We start from the raw sequence: 16,086 nt of genomic DNA on the forward strand, positions 1-16,086 counted from the left end.
AGACTGAAGCAGGGGCCAGGGTCCTCTGGTCCCACGCCTGGGCAGGGAGCCAAGGCCTTATGCAAATGCGTGTGTGCTAGGTCACTCAATTGTGCCCGACTTCTTGAGACCCCAGGGACTGTAGCCCGTCGGGCTCCTCTGTCCACAGGATTCTCCAGGAAGAGAATACTGGAGTGGGTTGCCATTTCCCCCTCCAGGGGATCTTCCCAACCCAGGGGCCTCATGTCTCCTGCACCGGCAGGCGGGTCCTTTACACTAGTGCCAGCTGGGAAGCTCACAGGTATATGCAGGTGTGGATAAAATGGCCAGAAGAGGAGAGAGGCCTTCCCCAGGACTCCGGGATACACGAGCCCAACACACTGCGATTCCCACCCTGGTTGGTACAGTCTGAGAGGGCAGTTTAGGTGAGACTGGGATGAATGGAGATGAAACTTTGATGGGATCAAGGTGAACATGTGAATGAAAACTGGGGTGTATGAACAGATTTTGTGTGAGGTGGTCACATCTTTACATGAATATATAACTATGATGGAGGTTGTGTCTGACTCGGGGTTGTCTTCCCCACTTAATACTGTACAGCAGAGGCCTGCTAAGTCTGCCCTCTGGCCAGTTTTAATTGGGGACACTAGATGGGAACCTGAGTGCACACAGGTGGCTAACGCAGAATGATCTAGAATGCCTGGGGAACAAAAAGAGTTGACTGCTTTAATTCGTCATAGACCAGAAGCCGGAGTGCCGGTACCAATGAATTCACTATACCATATAGCCCTGTGTGGCCTGAAAAAGGCAGATGTTTGTGGAAACTAACTGCAGACTATCGAGGCTGAAACCAAGCGGTACTGCCCACTGGCTCAGCAGTTTGGACACGGTCTCAACCACACAGAAAATGCCAGGAGGCTGCTACTCAGCAACTCATGTCGCCGCTGCTCTTCTCTGTCTTGACCTCAGGAGAGGGCCAGCAGCAACTGGCCTTCACGGGGGAAGGATCCCAACATTCTTTTTCTGCACTGCTAAGGGATCCCTGAACTCGCCGTCATACTCTGCTCAGAAGCGACGTGGCCTCGATGCAGACCCCCAGCGTGCTCACACACTCTGCTGATGGCTCTTGGTGGTAGTGGAAACCAAACAGCAGCGAGGGCTGATCTGAACGCAATGGGACACACGTGACCAACTTGTTCAGTCGCTCAGTCGTGTCCGACTCTTTGCGACCCCATGGACTGCGGCACACCAGGCTTCCCTGTCCTTCACCATCTCCTGGAGTTTGCTCAAACTCACGTTCACTGACCAACCGGGGCGTGTTAGTAAACCCAGCACCAGTCCCCAGGTGGGCCCAGACAGTTAAATTTTCAGGGAGAACCTGGGCAGGAGCCACCTGGGGTAGTCCCCCAAAGACTAAAAATAAACTGCTGTCACTACCGTCCCTGGGACTGAACAAGAATCCCAGCATTGGAATGGTTGCTTTGGGTTTTCATCTGGGAACCGTGTTAGTGCTGATCTGTAAGACCACTCGAAAGACAGCTCTATCTGAGTTGGGGACCCAAACAAGAGCAGGTTGCGTCTGAATTACAAATGGCGGCAGCCCTCTCAACTTGGCCTTTGGGCCTTGCTGACCCCCCAACTCATATGATTTGGGGAGTGTCCGCCACCATATCCTGAAGACTGGAGCTTCTGGCAAAAGTCCACGAGTGCCTTCTAGCAATGACCGTTGGGATTTTGGACCACAAAATTCCAAGATGCTGCAGTCTGAACAAGGTAGTTGAGAGACAATTAGTAGCCTGTGATTGGGCATTCACTGAAATAGCCTTGATGATTGACAGACCTAAAACAATGATGAAACCCGAGGGGCCCATATCTTGGGTGATGTCACAGAAACACTAACGAGGAACAGAGTGCCCAGGAGAGGTCTGTAATAGTTATTTTTTTTTTTTGCGCCACACTGCACAGCCTGCAGGATCTTAGTTTCCTGACCAGGGAGCAAACCTGGGTCCCCTGCAGTAGCACCGTGAAGTCCTAACCACTGGACCACCAGGAAAGTCCTAAGAGCTCCATCATAAAACGCAAGTGGTTCAGAGGGCTGCGGGCTGCCCGGGGAAAGCAGGCAGGCACCCACTGTATCCTGAGCACATAGCCTCTTTTCCTCCAGGAACGACTCTGGAGCCACCTGAGGAGCTGCTGGAACCAACTGGCCTGAGGACAAGCCCTGTGGACGGCTCTCAAATGCATCACAGAGTGCGCTTGCTTTATGGACGGCAGTTTTAAGATGAATTGATAATACCCTGTTTGGCAAGTGACTCCATTAAGACCAGGAGATGGCCAGGCTGTGATTGAAGGCAGCAAGAACAAATCGGTTCAGTGGGCTGAAATGCATGCTGTTTTCCTAGCAGTGGTGGAAAAATTGAGCAATGGTAAAGCCTCTGTGTGTTTTTACTGACTCCTGGCGGCGTGGTCAGGTAGACAGGCAATGGAAACCTGGGCTATACAAGGGATGTCTGCAAGGGGCACGGGCCTGTGGAAAGCACTCTGGGAATTTAAAGGGCGTGGTCAAGTAGGACATGTCAACATCCAACAGAAGAACTCCTTCTAGATCTGGAAGGTCACTGAACCACAAAGCAGATGTTCTGGGGGTCCAAGAATGAGTCAGCACAGGAGGAGGGCTGCAGCAATTCAGTAGTGAAAGTGTTAGTTGTTCAACTGTGTCTGACGCTTTGCGACCTATGGACTGTAGCCCGCCAGGCTCCTCTATCCATGGGATTCTCCAGGCAAGAATACTGGAGTGGGTAGCCATCCCCTTCTCCAGGGGAACTTCCTAACCCAGGGATTGAACTCAGGTTTCCCTCATTGCAGGCAGATTCTCAGCAATGAGGAGGAGGGAGCCAAACCTAGATTTAGTCCTCTGGCGCCCTGGGAGGCACAAAAATGCAGGTGAGAACTCTGTCAACAAGAGAGAGAAACTGCAGATGGCTCTAGGGGAAATGCCCCGGGAGATGGAGCTGGCAAGTGGGTTACAGTGGACCAAGGCCAGTAACCCTGGGGGCTATAAATGAGTCCCAACAGGAACAGGTTTGCATACCTGAAGGTCCGAAGCAAATGCTCAAAATACTATTGGATTGGAACAGAAAACACTGTAAGTTTGAGCCACCGAGTTACATTCCTTCAGACAGACAAAGAGATGTACTTTTTTAGTCCATGTTGTCCAACGGTGGGGCAAGAGATTTCACATCAGAGATGTTGCGTATCATCCTCTGAGTAATGGTTTAATAGAAAATTTGACTGAGTGGCTGGAACATTTGCTGTCTAAAACCAGGAGAGATGATAAAGGCTTGAGAGGCTGGCTTACTCGCGTTCCCGAGTGTGTGTTCACACTCAACATGAGGGGGCTAAAGGAGGGTCCCCACTGAACAGCTTCCTCCACTTTTCGGGAGGGTATAGGGGAGTAGGCATGGATGCTGGTACATCTTCCCCACACTATAGCAACCCGCCCCGTCCCCAGTTACTTGATGCAGTAGTCCCAGAACCAGGAATGCAACTGCAGGTGCCAGCAGCACAGCCGACTCCTAAACAGGAAACTGTAACTACACCTTTAATCTTTGTCAGAATTCCTAAGGGCCTGATGGGGTGGAATGTGCCCTCATCCCCTCTGGCAATGCTGGGGCTGACAGTGAATGCTCTTGTGTTGTCTAGAAGTTGTGAAAGCCCACCGGTTCTGTCCTTGTGCAATCCTGGCGGGGAGGAGGTTTGGGTTAGCTAGCCTAGCTTCCTGGCAGCAAGACAGACCGGTGTACTAGCCAAACTAATGTCCCTTCCAAGGGTGCAAAAGTGTGGGCAAAAGAGAAATGCCAAATGGAAAGGAGAAAGGAGAAATAACCTCTGAGGGTAAAGGGATGAATAAGCGGGTTATGCAATGAGGGAAACCCAACATTTTATTAATACCTGGAGAGAGGCTTAGAGCAGAATAATATGATCTCTTAGCAGAAGCATGCCAGATGCCCGGCAGGCTGAAGCTAGTTTGCTGAGACCAGCCCTGATGTGGGGACCTGACAAGATGGCGCAGCAGCCGCAAACCTGAATGGTGTCACTCTGGGAGACATTCTGGTCCTAAGATATATTAATGAGCAAGAAAACTGTTCATGACTAAATGGAAGTCAAGCGATGTGCCTCTATCTCTGACTCCTCTATTTTTCAGGCTACGTCTACTACACAAAGGACAACATTTGGGAACCGTTTCCTCTGGAACTGCAAACCGTGTGGTGTATGGCTCCCACCAGACTGGTCTATGTAATCACTGTGGAACTACAGATCTTGATCATCAATTGCTTAGAAACGTCCCTAGTTATGATGGTCAAAATACAATGGCAGTATGCCCAACATAGGGCTTCTCCAGGTGACGCTAGTAGTAAAGAACCTGCCTGCTGATGCAGCAGATGTAAGAGACATGGGTTAGATCCCTGTGTCGGGAAGATCCCCTGGAGGTGGGCATGGCAAACCACGCCAGTATTCTTGCCTGGAGAATGCCATGAAGAGAGGAGTCTGGTGGGCTACAGTCCATGGGGTCACAGAGTCGGATACAACTGAAGTGACTTAGCACGCACACACACCTGAGAGTGTGCCATGTGCAAGCACATGACACCCTGTTTTTGCAGATAGAAAACTATTCATCAAAAGGAGGGAGAAACAGTGGGTCCCTGATGGGATTAAAGCAGTGGGCATCTCTTGATGGCTCAAGTTCCTTAAGGCAACAACCCCACCAGAGACAAGGTAGGCTGAGCGAAGTCTCATGGCATGCTCCAACTAAATTAAACTACTTCCAGGTGTGCATACCATGCATCTAACTCTAGTCTGGGGGATCCAAAATTGTGGGGTGCAAAACATGCATCCTAAGTTGCACCCAGGCCACTAGTATGCAATAGCATCAGCGTCCCTGGTGGATTCAACAATTCTGGCCCACAAGCCAGAAAGAGTCTGAGGGTAAACAGGTGCTAGTGGGGATCTGAGGACGAGTGGGATTTGCTATTAATGAGGAGCAGCACTCAGAGGAAAAAGATGAACTAGAATAGGCAGATGAGGGGCAGTTCTCTTCTAGGTGGAAGGCGAAGCATGGGAGCCAGCCTGGAGGGGGAGAGAGAGAGAGAGAGAGAGGGAGAGAAAAGGGGGGGGGGGGGAGAGAGAGGGGGGGAGAGAGAGGGAGAGAAAGAGAGAGAATGTGTGTCTGCATGTGTTTGCTCAGTTGTGTCCAGCTCTTCGTGATCCCATGGATTCTCTGTGTGTGTATGTCTGTGTGCTTGCTCAGCTGTGTTCAACGCTTCGTGATCCCATGGATGGTAGCCTGCCAGGCTCCTCTGTCCCTGGGATTTTCCAGGCAAGACTACTGGAGTGAGCAGGTTGCCATTTCCTACTCCAGGGGGATCTTCCTGGACCAGGGAAAGCGAATGAGCTACTAGCAAAGTGGGTCAGGCAGATTCAGCCAGTAATGCTGGATACGCTAGATCCCAGCGCTGGGAAGGGGCCTGTACCCTGACCTAACAAGCCCAAGGCCTCTTGACTGTTTTCATATGAACAGAGGCCGAAGCGGCCAGGGGGCAAGTGGCCCTCCATTCTAGCTACTGAGGCTCAGGGCACACACACCCATGGCAATGCTATGGCTCTTCAAGCTTAGGGAAGTTCTCTAGAAGCATTAACGATTTACACAGATGCACCCAGACTGCTCTCGCCTCCAGGAAAGCTAGAAATAAAATACACTCCGTGGCACAGCCAGTAGGGACAGGAATAACCTAAATGCCATTTATGTTCTCCTTATAGGAGAGGTGGGCCCTGTGGTAAAACACAGCCTCAGTACAAGCCTGCAGTGTTGTCCCTGGTTACCCTGGAACTCAGAGCTAACTGAATCATGGTCAGTCGTTACAACCTCTATCCTTAGTAACATTTGGTACATGGGCAAAGGCAGATGTGGTTGGGAAGGCGAAGTGAATACCTCCATAGTTCTCACTGATTTGTTCTGTAATGAAACTGAGTTGTACCCTGGCCATACTTTGATATGGTATAACCCTGGCATTGGTAAGAGTCAACTACCTCATGTAAATGAGTTTATGGGAACCCTGCTTGTGTGTGCGCTCACTCAGTCCTGTCTGACTCTTCCCAACTCTATGGACAGACAGACTGTAGCCCCCAGGTTCCTCTGTCCACGGGATTCTCCAGGCAAGAATATACTGGCGCAGGTTGCCATTTCCTCCTCCAGGGGATCTTCCCAAAGCAGGGTGAGAACCCTTACCTCCTGCGTCTCCTGCACTGCGGGCAGATTCTTTACTGCTGAGCCAGTGGAAGCCACTGGCTTCCCCAGTAACACTGCATTTTGATGATCAAATGTATCGAGGGCCTGAGTTGAGTCTCCTAAGGATGTAACAGTTGTGGAAAATGACCAGCCTGAGGAGGAACAGGATCTAGCTAATCACCAGCTGATTTCTGTGCCAAATAGTTCTGTACAAATTGAATGTAAGGTACAAGCAGCAATGACGTTTCTTTAAATCAATCCTTATCCCACACTGATTTCTCCAAATGTCAGGCCTATTTGTGTTGGTACTATTGTTTTATCTGTTCTATAAATGTGACCCCAAATGTAAGTCTATAACAAGGACCCACATTTTCCCACTACTTTTGATTAATCATTTTCCATCCACAAAAACAGGGTGTGATTTGCCATAAGGGATCTGTTCCACCAGGAGGTAGACTGTAATATTTTGATTTATGAGAAATAAATATATTTGGTCATTCTCAGATATCAGCTCAGTTGCTCAGTCATGTCTGGCTCTTTGCAACCCCATGGATTGCAGCATGCCAGGCTTCCCTGTCCATCACCAACTCCCGGAGCTTGCTCAGATGTACTTGGTCTTTATCCGTAGTTCCTGACTCACAGTTCTCAAACTCTTGGAATTTTCTGGTCAATAAGAGCAATGCGAGCATCTTTTGCTATATTTGCTCTTTGGTCTTCATTTCCAAAAAATATTTTAGGGCCAGAGAGGTAAAATGGGTGTCTTGTTATTCCTCAGAAGCTCTCTTCCATCACAACTGGGTTTATGGTAAGGAAGGTAACTTTGGATCCCAGGCCAGGGTGGGGGTTGGTTGTCAGGAGAACCAATCATGTGATTAGAGGGTCAGAACTTTCAGTCCTGCCCCTGATTTTTGAGGAGGGGAGGGGCTTGAGGCTGAACCAACTGCCATTGGCCAATGATTTAGTCAACCGTTACTATGTAATAAAGCCTCCATAAAAGCCTCAAGCTTTCTAGCCCTTTTTCAGAGCTTCCCACCTCAGGGAACCAGAACATTCTGTGCTACCACACAGGGCTCCAAGGCTTGTGAGAACAGAAAATCCCTTGTGTCGTATCTCCTCTCTTCATCTGCTTGTTGATCTGTATTCTTTAAGAGCCTTTTATAATAAAATGGTCATCTAGTAAGTACATGGGTTTTCCTGAGTTCTGTCAGCTGCTCTGGCCTATTAACAAACGGAAGGAAGGGGTCCTGGGCGCCTCTGACCTGCAGCCAGTGAGCAGCACAGGTAACAGTCTGCATGGGACTGGACCCGGAGTGGAGGCTGCTCGTGGGGCTGAGCCTTTCACCTGTGGAATGGGATTCTCTCTCAGGAAGACACTGTTAACACGCAGGGGAATACTGGGCCCCCCAGCTGGTGTCCAAGATTTGGACCCAGGAAGCCTTTTCAGTGAGCGTGTGAGGCAGCAAGTGCCTGCACGCCCAGCGCCAGTAGACTCAGCGCCTGGGCTCTGAGTCTCTAAGAAGCTTCCCTGGAAGGCGGCATGTCACACGTGTCGTCACAGCTCGGAGATCAGGGACTCGAGGATGTGATGTGTAATTCCACTAGGGTTCGAACTATGTGCTGGAGAAGACTCTTGAGAGTCCCTTGGACAATAAGGAGATCAAACCAGTCAATCCTAAAGGAAATCGGTCCTGAACATTCATTGGAAGGACTGATGCTGAAACTAAAGCTTCAATACTTGTGGCCACTGGATATGAAGAGTCTACTCATTAGAAAAGACCCTGATGCTGGGAAAAATTGAGAAGAGGGCGACAGAGGGTGAGATGGCTGGATGGCATCACCGACAAAACGGACTAGAGTTTGAGCAAATTCCAGGAGATGGTGAAGGACAGAGAAGCCTGGCGTGCTGCAGTTCGTAAGGTCGCAGAGTCGGACATGCCTTAGCAACTGCACAACAAAGGTTCCAGAAGCTATGCCTGGTTTCCCAGACTTCCCCACGCCTCGTCCCTTTGCTGATCCTCCTTTGTATCCTTTTGTTGTAATACATTTATAAGTATGACCACACACTGCATCTTCCTACCCAGTCATCAAACCTGGAGGTGGTTTTGGGACCCTGGACACAAAGGGGTTTCATAAAAATGTACCATTGAAATTAATTTCACTGGTTTCTTTCTGCTTCAAGTGGCTACTGGAAACATCACCACCACAGATGTACTCACTGGGATGAAGTCTCCACTGACGATACTGCTCAAGCACCTCAGAACTGCAAGTGCTTAAGACAGTCAGGCCAGAGCTTCCATTTTATAGGAGAAACAGGCCCAGAGAGGGCGGTGGGTGTGGCTGAGACCACACTGCAAATAGGAAACCCACTGCAGGATTCCGGCCCACAGGTACTTACCGGATGGACCTCGAGTGGTTGTCTTGGGGACCGAGGGCTTTCTGGACAGGGGTGCCCGATTTCCTTTATCACTGGGCTCGCTGCGGGCGCTGAGTGGCCGACTGGCCCTGTCCCCACTGGCCAGCCCCTTGGTTTTGGCAGCAGTCACTGGAGTGGCTTTGGGGGCAGTCGTGCCGGAGCTGGGGCGGCTAAGGGGCTTCCGGGTACGGCCGCCGCCTTCTTTCAGCCGGGCCTGCTCGGGAGGCAGCATCTCCGGGTCCACCATGCAGATACTAGGCGGGGTGGGCAGCGGTGGGGGGACCTTGAGGGGGTCAGGCAGCGGGTCACGGCGGGGGACCCCGAAGCCCTCCGTGTCCTCGTCTGAGTCGGCAGTGCCAGGGGCAGCCGGCAGGGGGTCCGAGTCAGACAGGGTGGGCAGGGACTCGCTGACGGATGTGGGCGGTGTCTCCTCGGCTCCTCCGGGGGCGCCCGCCCGCTCCTGCGACCGGGCGCTGCTGTCATTGGAGCTGCCGGGGGACACGGGGGCTGGCGCCATGGGCACGGCCTTGCGGTGCTCAAACTCACAGGGCGACACCAGGCACAGATCCACGTCGTGCGGGGAGGCCGAGCGCCGCACCCGGGGGCCGCAGAGCGGGAGGCTGAGCCCGGCTTCACCCGCGGCGGCAGCTGGCGGCGGGAGCACCTGCTCGAAGGAGACGGACAGGGACTCGTCCACCTCCGTGGAGTGCGGGGAGCCCACCTCCGCGGGCAGCGAGGGCGTGGTCACCGTGGGGGAGGCATCGGGCCCGGGCTCCCCACCCCGCAGGGGGCTCAGCGACAGCGGCCCGCTGCTCTCTGTTGGGCCCTGCTGGGCTCCGGCGGGCGAGGGCGTGCACGGCTGGGGGGTGCTGGAGGCCAACAGCAGCTCCAGGGTTTTCTCCTCTAAGCTGCCGCCTTCCTCCCCTGCCGGGCTGAGCCCCAAATCCAGGCTGCTCTCTTGGCTGGGCGTGGCCACGAGCTGGGGGGCCGGGGAGCCGCAGGTCTCTGTCGGGGGGCTGGCCTCTCCGCTCCGGAAGCTGGGGGGGCTGCGGGGCCCATTCTCAGCTGGTGGGACCCCTGGGCGGGGTGCGTTGGGTGCTCTGCGGGGCTTGGGAGCCACCTGGGCACCCACGTTCTTGCCACTGACCGCAGCAGAGCCTGCCCGGCGCACCTCCCGGGCTTGGGTGCGAGGGGCGCCGGGTCTGGGGTCCTTCTTCACCTCCCGGGAGGGCCGGGCTTCTTTCTCAGCCCTGCGAGGGGCCTCAGTCCGTGGGGATTCCTTCCGGACCACCCCCGGGCGCTCCTGGGTGGGCCTGGAGGGCACCACCGTTCGGCCCTCTCTCCTCAAGCTGTCCCGGGAGGCCACGCTCTCCTTGCTCTCAGCTCGCCGAGGCCCCGCCAGGTCCTGGGGCGTCACCACCGGCTCCCGCAGGAACCCCAGGTGCTGCAGGCGGACCAGGCCATCCAGGAGGCGTGCGGGGGGCGTGCAGCCGGGGAACAGCACGCGCACCACCTTCTCGGAGGGGCCCGCGGGATGCCACACCAGCAGAGCACACACGGATGCCAGGGTGTGGTTGGTGGTGGCTGAGGGCGGGTGCAACACATACATGTCCAGCCGGCCCACGCCCATCTTCTGGAAGAGCACGGTGGGCTCCGCAGGCAGCGGCCCTCGGTTCAGGGGCATAGGGGTGATGCCCAGCTGGCTCAGGAGGCTCAGGGCCAGTTCGGCCTCATCCTCCCCACGCACCAGGCGCGAGGCAGCTGCGCGGGCGTTGAGAAACACGACGCCCAGGTTGGGGGAGATCAGCCGGCGCAGTCGGTCGTCCCCGGAGCCCCCGCCAGCTGCCGCCTCATCGCGCTCCGCCAGCTTGCGCCGCAGCAGACTGTTGAGGCCCGGGAGGCTGTCGGCGCCCGCGTGCGTCACCAGCACAGCGTCCACCCGGTCCAGGTGCCGCACCAGCTTCCAGAAGCTCGACTTGGGGTTGGAGCCGCCATTGACCAGCACGGTGAAGCCATTGACGGCGAAGAAGGCGGCGTCCCCGAGGCCGCCGGGGAAGATGTAGCAGCAGGGCCGGGCGAGCCTGAGGAAGCCCACGGAGGCCGGAGGTTCGAGCAGCTCGAAGGGGGAGGGCGGCTCCAGCGACTCGGCCACGTACTCCAGGAACTCGCGCAGGCCCTCGGAAGCCGGCAGCTGCACTGGAGGGTTCAACCGCAGCTGGAGCACGCCCTGCAGGCCGGGCACTTCGGGGGCCAGCCGGGCCCAGTCACCAAAGGTCGGGCAGGTGATGGTGAGCTTGGGCGGCTCTGCAGGCTGGGGTGTGGAGGCCAGGAGATCCCGGATCTGAAGAAGGGGGAATGGTTAAGGGGTCACCTGGAGCCAGGCAACACCCAGCCCCTTGGGAAAGCTAAGCCCCTTTGCCTGCCTTTATCACCCTCGGGACAAAACCGAGCTCTCCCTACAGCCCAGGAGGGCCCATGGGCCTGTCTCACCACCTATTCCCCTCCCGCTCTCCCCCACCTTCTCACTCTCCCTGCCCCAGGGCCTTTGCACTCGCGTTCTCACACCCTAGAGCACATTTTCCTCCAGGGAGACTCTCTACACACGTCCCCACCCCCACCTCAGTCTATTGGCCTTTATCTTACCATCAGTACATCACTCACTCCAGTACAGAAAACATGGTTTCCCAGAGTTTTCTGCTCATTTGCCCCACTCAGACTAAGGGATCAGAGAGGACCCCCATCCAGTTGTGTCCCAGGTGGGCTCCAGAATCTGGGGTGCCACCTGAAGCCTTTGCAACATCTGATCTAAAGGCCCTCACCTTGCAGTGGGCCATGGGACTGAGCCTGACAGTACATGTTGTCACCATCCCCTACAGAGAAGAAGGGACGATGCTCGGGGTGGGGGGACAGCAGGTCACCTGGGCGGCTCAGCCCAGTGGGGATGAGTCAGACTTCAGAGGCAGGATGGCGAGGGGGCAGCTCACCTCTTTGTCCCCCAGGACCTGGAGGAAGTGGCGGGGTGAGAAGCCCCCGGTCTGGAGCAGCAGCTCCCCTGTCTCCTCCAGGCAGGGCCCAGCCAGCACCAGCAGCTTGTGAGAGGCAGGGTCTAGCAGAAGGTTCCGGAGCTGAGGGACGGGGAGAGCATTCAAGGCCCTATTCCATGCAGTGAGATAGCCAGCACCCCTCTCTGGGGTGGTCCCCAGCCCCAAATCTATGTACAACCAGCCCACTCTTGTCCTACCAGGGCTTCTCTGGTGGCTTGGGGTAAAGAACCTGCCTGCCAATGCAGGAGACACGGGCTTGATCCCTGGGTCGGGAAGATGCCCTGGAGAAGGACAGGGTAACCCACGCCGATATTCTTGCCTGGGAAATCCCAGGGACAGAGGAGCCTGGTGGGCTACAGTCCATGGGGTCACCAAAGAGTCAGACATGGTTTAGTAACCAAAATGTAACAATCTGTGCCCCAAGTGGCCTGGCTAGTACTAAACTAGAAGCCGGGATGCAGCCTGTGGGCCTCCTCCTGGAGCTGATCCCCACCTCCCTGCCAACTCCTGCTCATTCTACAAAGCCCAGCTCCAGTGCCCCCTCCAAGTCTTCCTGGGCCTCCCAAGCCCACATTTCCCTCTGGCTCAGCCCAGGTGCCCTAGGGAAGAGGGGACTGTGTCTGGCTGTTTCCGCCAGAGTCTCCTCAGGAAGCAAAACTGGGCATTTTTGATCATAGGCATCAACCTGTACAAGGCTCTCTAGGGGGCTCTATCTCATAGGAAGCTGAGAGAAGAGTGCAGATGTGCACAAGCTAGAATTATCAGTTCAGACAACTGGCAGGGCCCAGCCCAAGGGAACACATGAGACCCAGAAACACCAGTTGGGTTCTGCCCTCCAACACTCCAGCCCTTCCCTATCCCATTCAATCCTCCCATGCTCCAGCCTTTTCTGACTCCACCTACTCCCATCAGCAGCTCTGAGAAGGGACTAAATCGAGGCTGGAGTCACCAGGGGAGGCTTTGTTGCTGCTGGCTGTCAGGGAGAATTTCAGGCAGATGAAGTCAGGGACCCCCAGAGGGTGGGGCCAGGGGATGGCCCCGGTCCCAGCAGCCCGTTCCCCCCAGAAGCCTTCCCTTTCCCACCTCGTCACACAGGGATTTGTCTGATGGATTCAGGAGGACCAGCGTCTCCAGGGTGTCACCACGGTGGTGCAGGCTCCGCTGGCCTGTGGGAGAACCGGGCTCTTTTGAGTTTAGGGCTGAGCCACACGCGCCAGGGTCAAATCCCGCCTCACTGGGTGATCCTAGGTGGCCAGGAGCCCCTCCAGGGCCCTTGTTTCCCAGGACCTCCAGCCTGGGGGTCACCCAGAGATTAACAGACATGAGATAGAGCTGCAGGTCAGGATGAGGCAAGAACAGGAAACCGCCTTGGCGGGCCCCACGCTGGAGACAGCAGGGACCAGGCCTCCGCTGCTGGCAGAACCTAACTGCAGCTGTCAGCCCTGTGGGGGGCAGCATCATCACCCTTCTTTATAATCAAGGAGCCTGAGCCCAGGGAAGGCTAAGGAGGGTATACCAGGAAAAGGGTACAACATGGGCAAAGGCCCTGAGGCAGGACTGAGCTCTCGGGGTCTGAGGATCAGGAAGGGGCTACAGAGGGGGGCAGCGAGAGGGAGTAGAGGGCAGGGAGGCCTCATGGGTCATGGAGAGGGGAGTCGGGCTGATTCTGGGATCTGAACCCTTGTCTGTCCCCCGAGAGTCCAGATGTGTTTCGAGGAACCTCCACTGCTGGTTATCCTTTATCAGCTTATCACAGGCTTCTTATCATGTGCGGATATTGCCCCATTCAGGCAGGGAAATTAAGGCACAGAGAGGGGAAGTGGCCGCCAAGGTCACACAGCATGGACGGGATTTCCACCCCTCCCCAATCCGATACAGTGAGGGTCAGGAAGCCACCAGGAACGGCTGGGACAATGAGGTGACGGACACTTCCTTCCCCTCCTGAAGCAGCCTGGAGGTGACTCAACAGGCCAGCTGAGCAGGGGCTAGCTAGGCAACACCCAGGCCCCGCCCAGCAGCTACTCCGTTCACCCCAGTCGCCCCAGAATCCCCAGGCTGCCCAAGGGTCCCAACCCCCTCCTCGAGCTTGCTTTCTCAGCTCCCATCTACTGAACACTTACCCTGTACCTGGCCCTGTGCAAGAATCACAGCCATAAACCACACCCGGTCCCTGCCAGGCCCAGCCCACAAGCCACCGCCCCTCACTTTCCAAATGTCTTGTCCTTTTGCTTGGGTGTTTCCCTCCACCCTCCCCACCAGCTGCTTCTCATCCAGAAAGACCCTCCTCAGAGGTCTCCCTGCCCCCCACACCACACAGCCTCACTCATCACATGGGAACAAAAACGCAAGTTCTGACCTCGTGAGTTGGTGAGGACTGAGGGAGTGAGTGCTAGCTCAGGGCCTGCCCCTGCTCTTCCTCGTGGATCTCAGCTGTATTATTGCTGTTGTTTACAGCCATCCCTGACGCACACAGCTGGCGCTCACCAAGTAGACAGAAGGGGAGCAGGGGCACGCAGGGTCACCTTTCACAGCCTCACCTTTCACAATGCTCGAGAAGGTGGCTGAGTGCCGGGACACAAAGACCTTGAGCTGCTCATCGAGGCTGCAGACGCCAGGGTCAATGTCCCAAGACCGGATGCCTGGTGGGGTGGGCAGGAAAGGAAGATAGAAAATCAGCTGGGCTCCTCGGCTCCCAGAATATTTCAATAACTAGCAGAGGGCAGGCGAGGGCCACCACAGCCCCCTCTTCCCCCAACCTACCCCTGCACATGAAGGCCAGGAGATTCAGAACCATCCAGTGTGCCTTTGGATCTCACTGCATCCACCATCAAGGAACCCAAAAACTCGGGCACTTTACAAAGAAGACTTAGGACCTCAGCAAGAAAGTCCCCACCTCCTAGACAGTCATCTTGTCCCCTTCAGTATCCTCCCACCCCCACCACTGGTTTCACTGATCCTCAGCCCTGCCACACACAGGTTCCACCTCTAAGCTTTTGTTCCCACTGCCCAGAGGCCCCTCTCCCTGCCTTCCTGTCCTTCAGGTCCTCTCAGCCCTTGGCATCTTCCTCTGAACAGTCCTGAAACCATCTGAGCTTAAAACTTGATCTATCTCCCTGCCCCCCTCCCCACCAGACCATTAGTCCTGAGAGGGCAGGACTGAACCTGCCAGAGGTTCCCGCCCTATCCTCGATGCCCTGTGGGGTGACATTCCCCAAACCCATGAGATGTGCGCTGCCATCCCATTTTACTGGCCATGGAGGACAGGCGCTGACGATCTGAGAGAAGCAGGACGACGGATGAATGCCCTCCAAGCAGCACGGTGTGGGGTGCACCACGCCCGCCGGTCCCACCGTGCCAAGTGCTTGCAGGTGAATCTTGCAGGTGCATCTATGATTCACATATTCAGGTGCCAAATCCCCTAAGCAGGCCGCACCCACCCACACCCCAATTAGCAGTTCCTCATGCAGCTACGGAAAGTGGCCCCCGGGGCTCCGGGCCCAACCTCCCCATCCCTGCTCCTCCCTCCAGGACGTCCAGGCTACTAAGAGCCGGGGAATCGAGGCGCGCCCGGAGGGCGGGAAGCGGAGCCGTTGCCCATGCTGCCCAATCGCGTGGGCCCCCAAAGTCGGGGCCCGTGTCCCCTCCCCGGTCTGCACCACGCTCGAGGCGGAGCAACTGAGCCCGACCCCGAACGCTGCTTCCTCCGCGGGCGCCCACAGACTCTGCCTGCGCCCTGCGTCTAACGGTAAGAGGATAGGGGCCCGGGCCACCCCCGCCCCCCGATCTGGCCGGCCCCCGCCCCGACGCTCCATCCTCCGGCTCTCAGGCCGAGATGCGCGGCCGCTCCCGCCTCCCCGACACCGCGGTCCCGGACCGGTCCGACCTCGTTCAAGCTCTTCCAGCACGTAGGCAAGCAGCCCCCGGCACCCGCACTCGCCGCCTACTACGAGCAGCAGCGAGCTAGGGACCTCGGCCGCCCCGGACCCTGCGACCGTCGCCGCCATCTTAGCGCCGCCCTGACGCTCCTAGCGCCCGCCCTGCTGTCCCCGCCCCTTAAAGGGGCCGGACCGGAAGGGCTGAAGACCCCTCCCGGAAGCCCCTCCTCGCTGATTATCTGCCCCCTCGCGCCCTCTGCGGCAGTGGGAAGTGCGGATACAGGCTCGGAAGGGTTAGCGGAGTCTTGAATCTCCGCTTTGGGCGCCTCTCCCAAATGCTACTGCTTCATTCATTCATTCACTCATTCATTCTCTTACTCATTTATCCAGCAAGTTCTGACTGCGTGCCTACTACTTGCCGATTGGAATCTCTGCCCTCCAGAAACTCACATCACATCTCAGTGAGTCCAATCTGAACCAGGTTCTAGA

General features: G+C 56.1%; 1 protein-coding gene across 2 annotated transcripts in view; it reads right to left on the reverse strand.

Annotated features, from left to right (window-relative positions):
* MAP1S (microtubule associated protein 1S) overlaps positions 1-15,735 on the reverse strand; it is a 35,537-nt gene extending 19,802 nt beyond the window's left edge. The window contains exons 1-5 of one of the 2 annotated variants that reach the window (XM_065917449.1): positions 15,606-15,735; positions 14,260-14,361; positions 12,806-12,888; positions 11,663-11,803; positions 8,661-11,019 (exon numbers count right to left, since the gene is read on the reverse strand). In XM_065917449.1, coding sequence (XP_065773521.1) covers positions 8,661-11,019; positions 11,663-11,803; positions 12,806-12,888; positions 14,260-14,361; positions 15,606-15,726 — 2,806 coding nt within the window. In that variant the 5' untranslated portion in view covers positions 15,727-15,735. Of the gene's footprint in view, positions 1-8,660; positions 11,020-11,662; positions 11,804-12,805; positions 12,889-14,259; positions 14,362-14,482; positions 15,561-15,605 lie in introns of those variants that run through there. The other variant, XM_065917450.1, reaches the window with a different exon arrangement.
* Between the last annotated feature and the right edge of the window lie 351 nt (positions 15,736-16,086).

The sequence above is a fragment of the Muntiacus reevesi genome, chromosome 1, assembly GCF_963930625.1.
Source record: "Muntiacus reevesi chromosome 1, mMunRee1.1, whole genome shotgun sequence".
In the NCBI taxonomy this organism is placed as follows: Eukaryota; Metazoa; Chordata; class Mammalia; order Artiodactyla; family Cervidae; genus Muntiacus; species Muntiacus reevesi.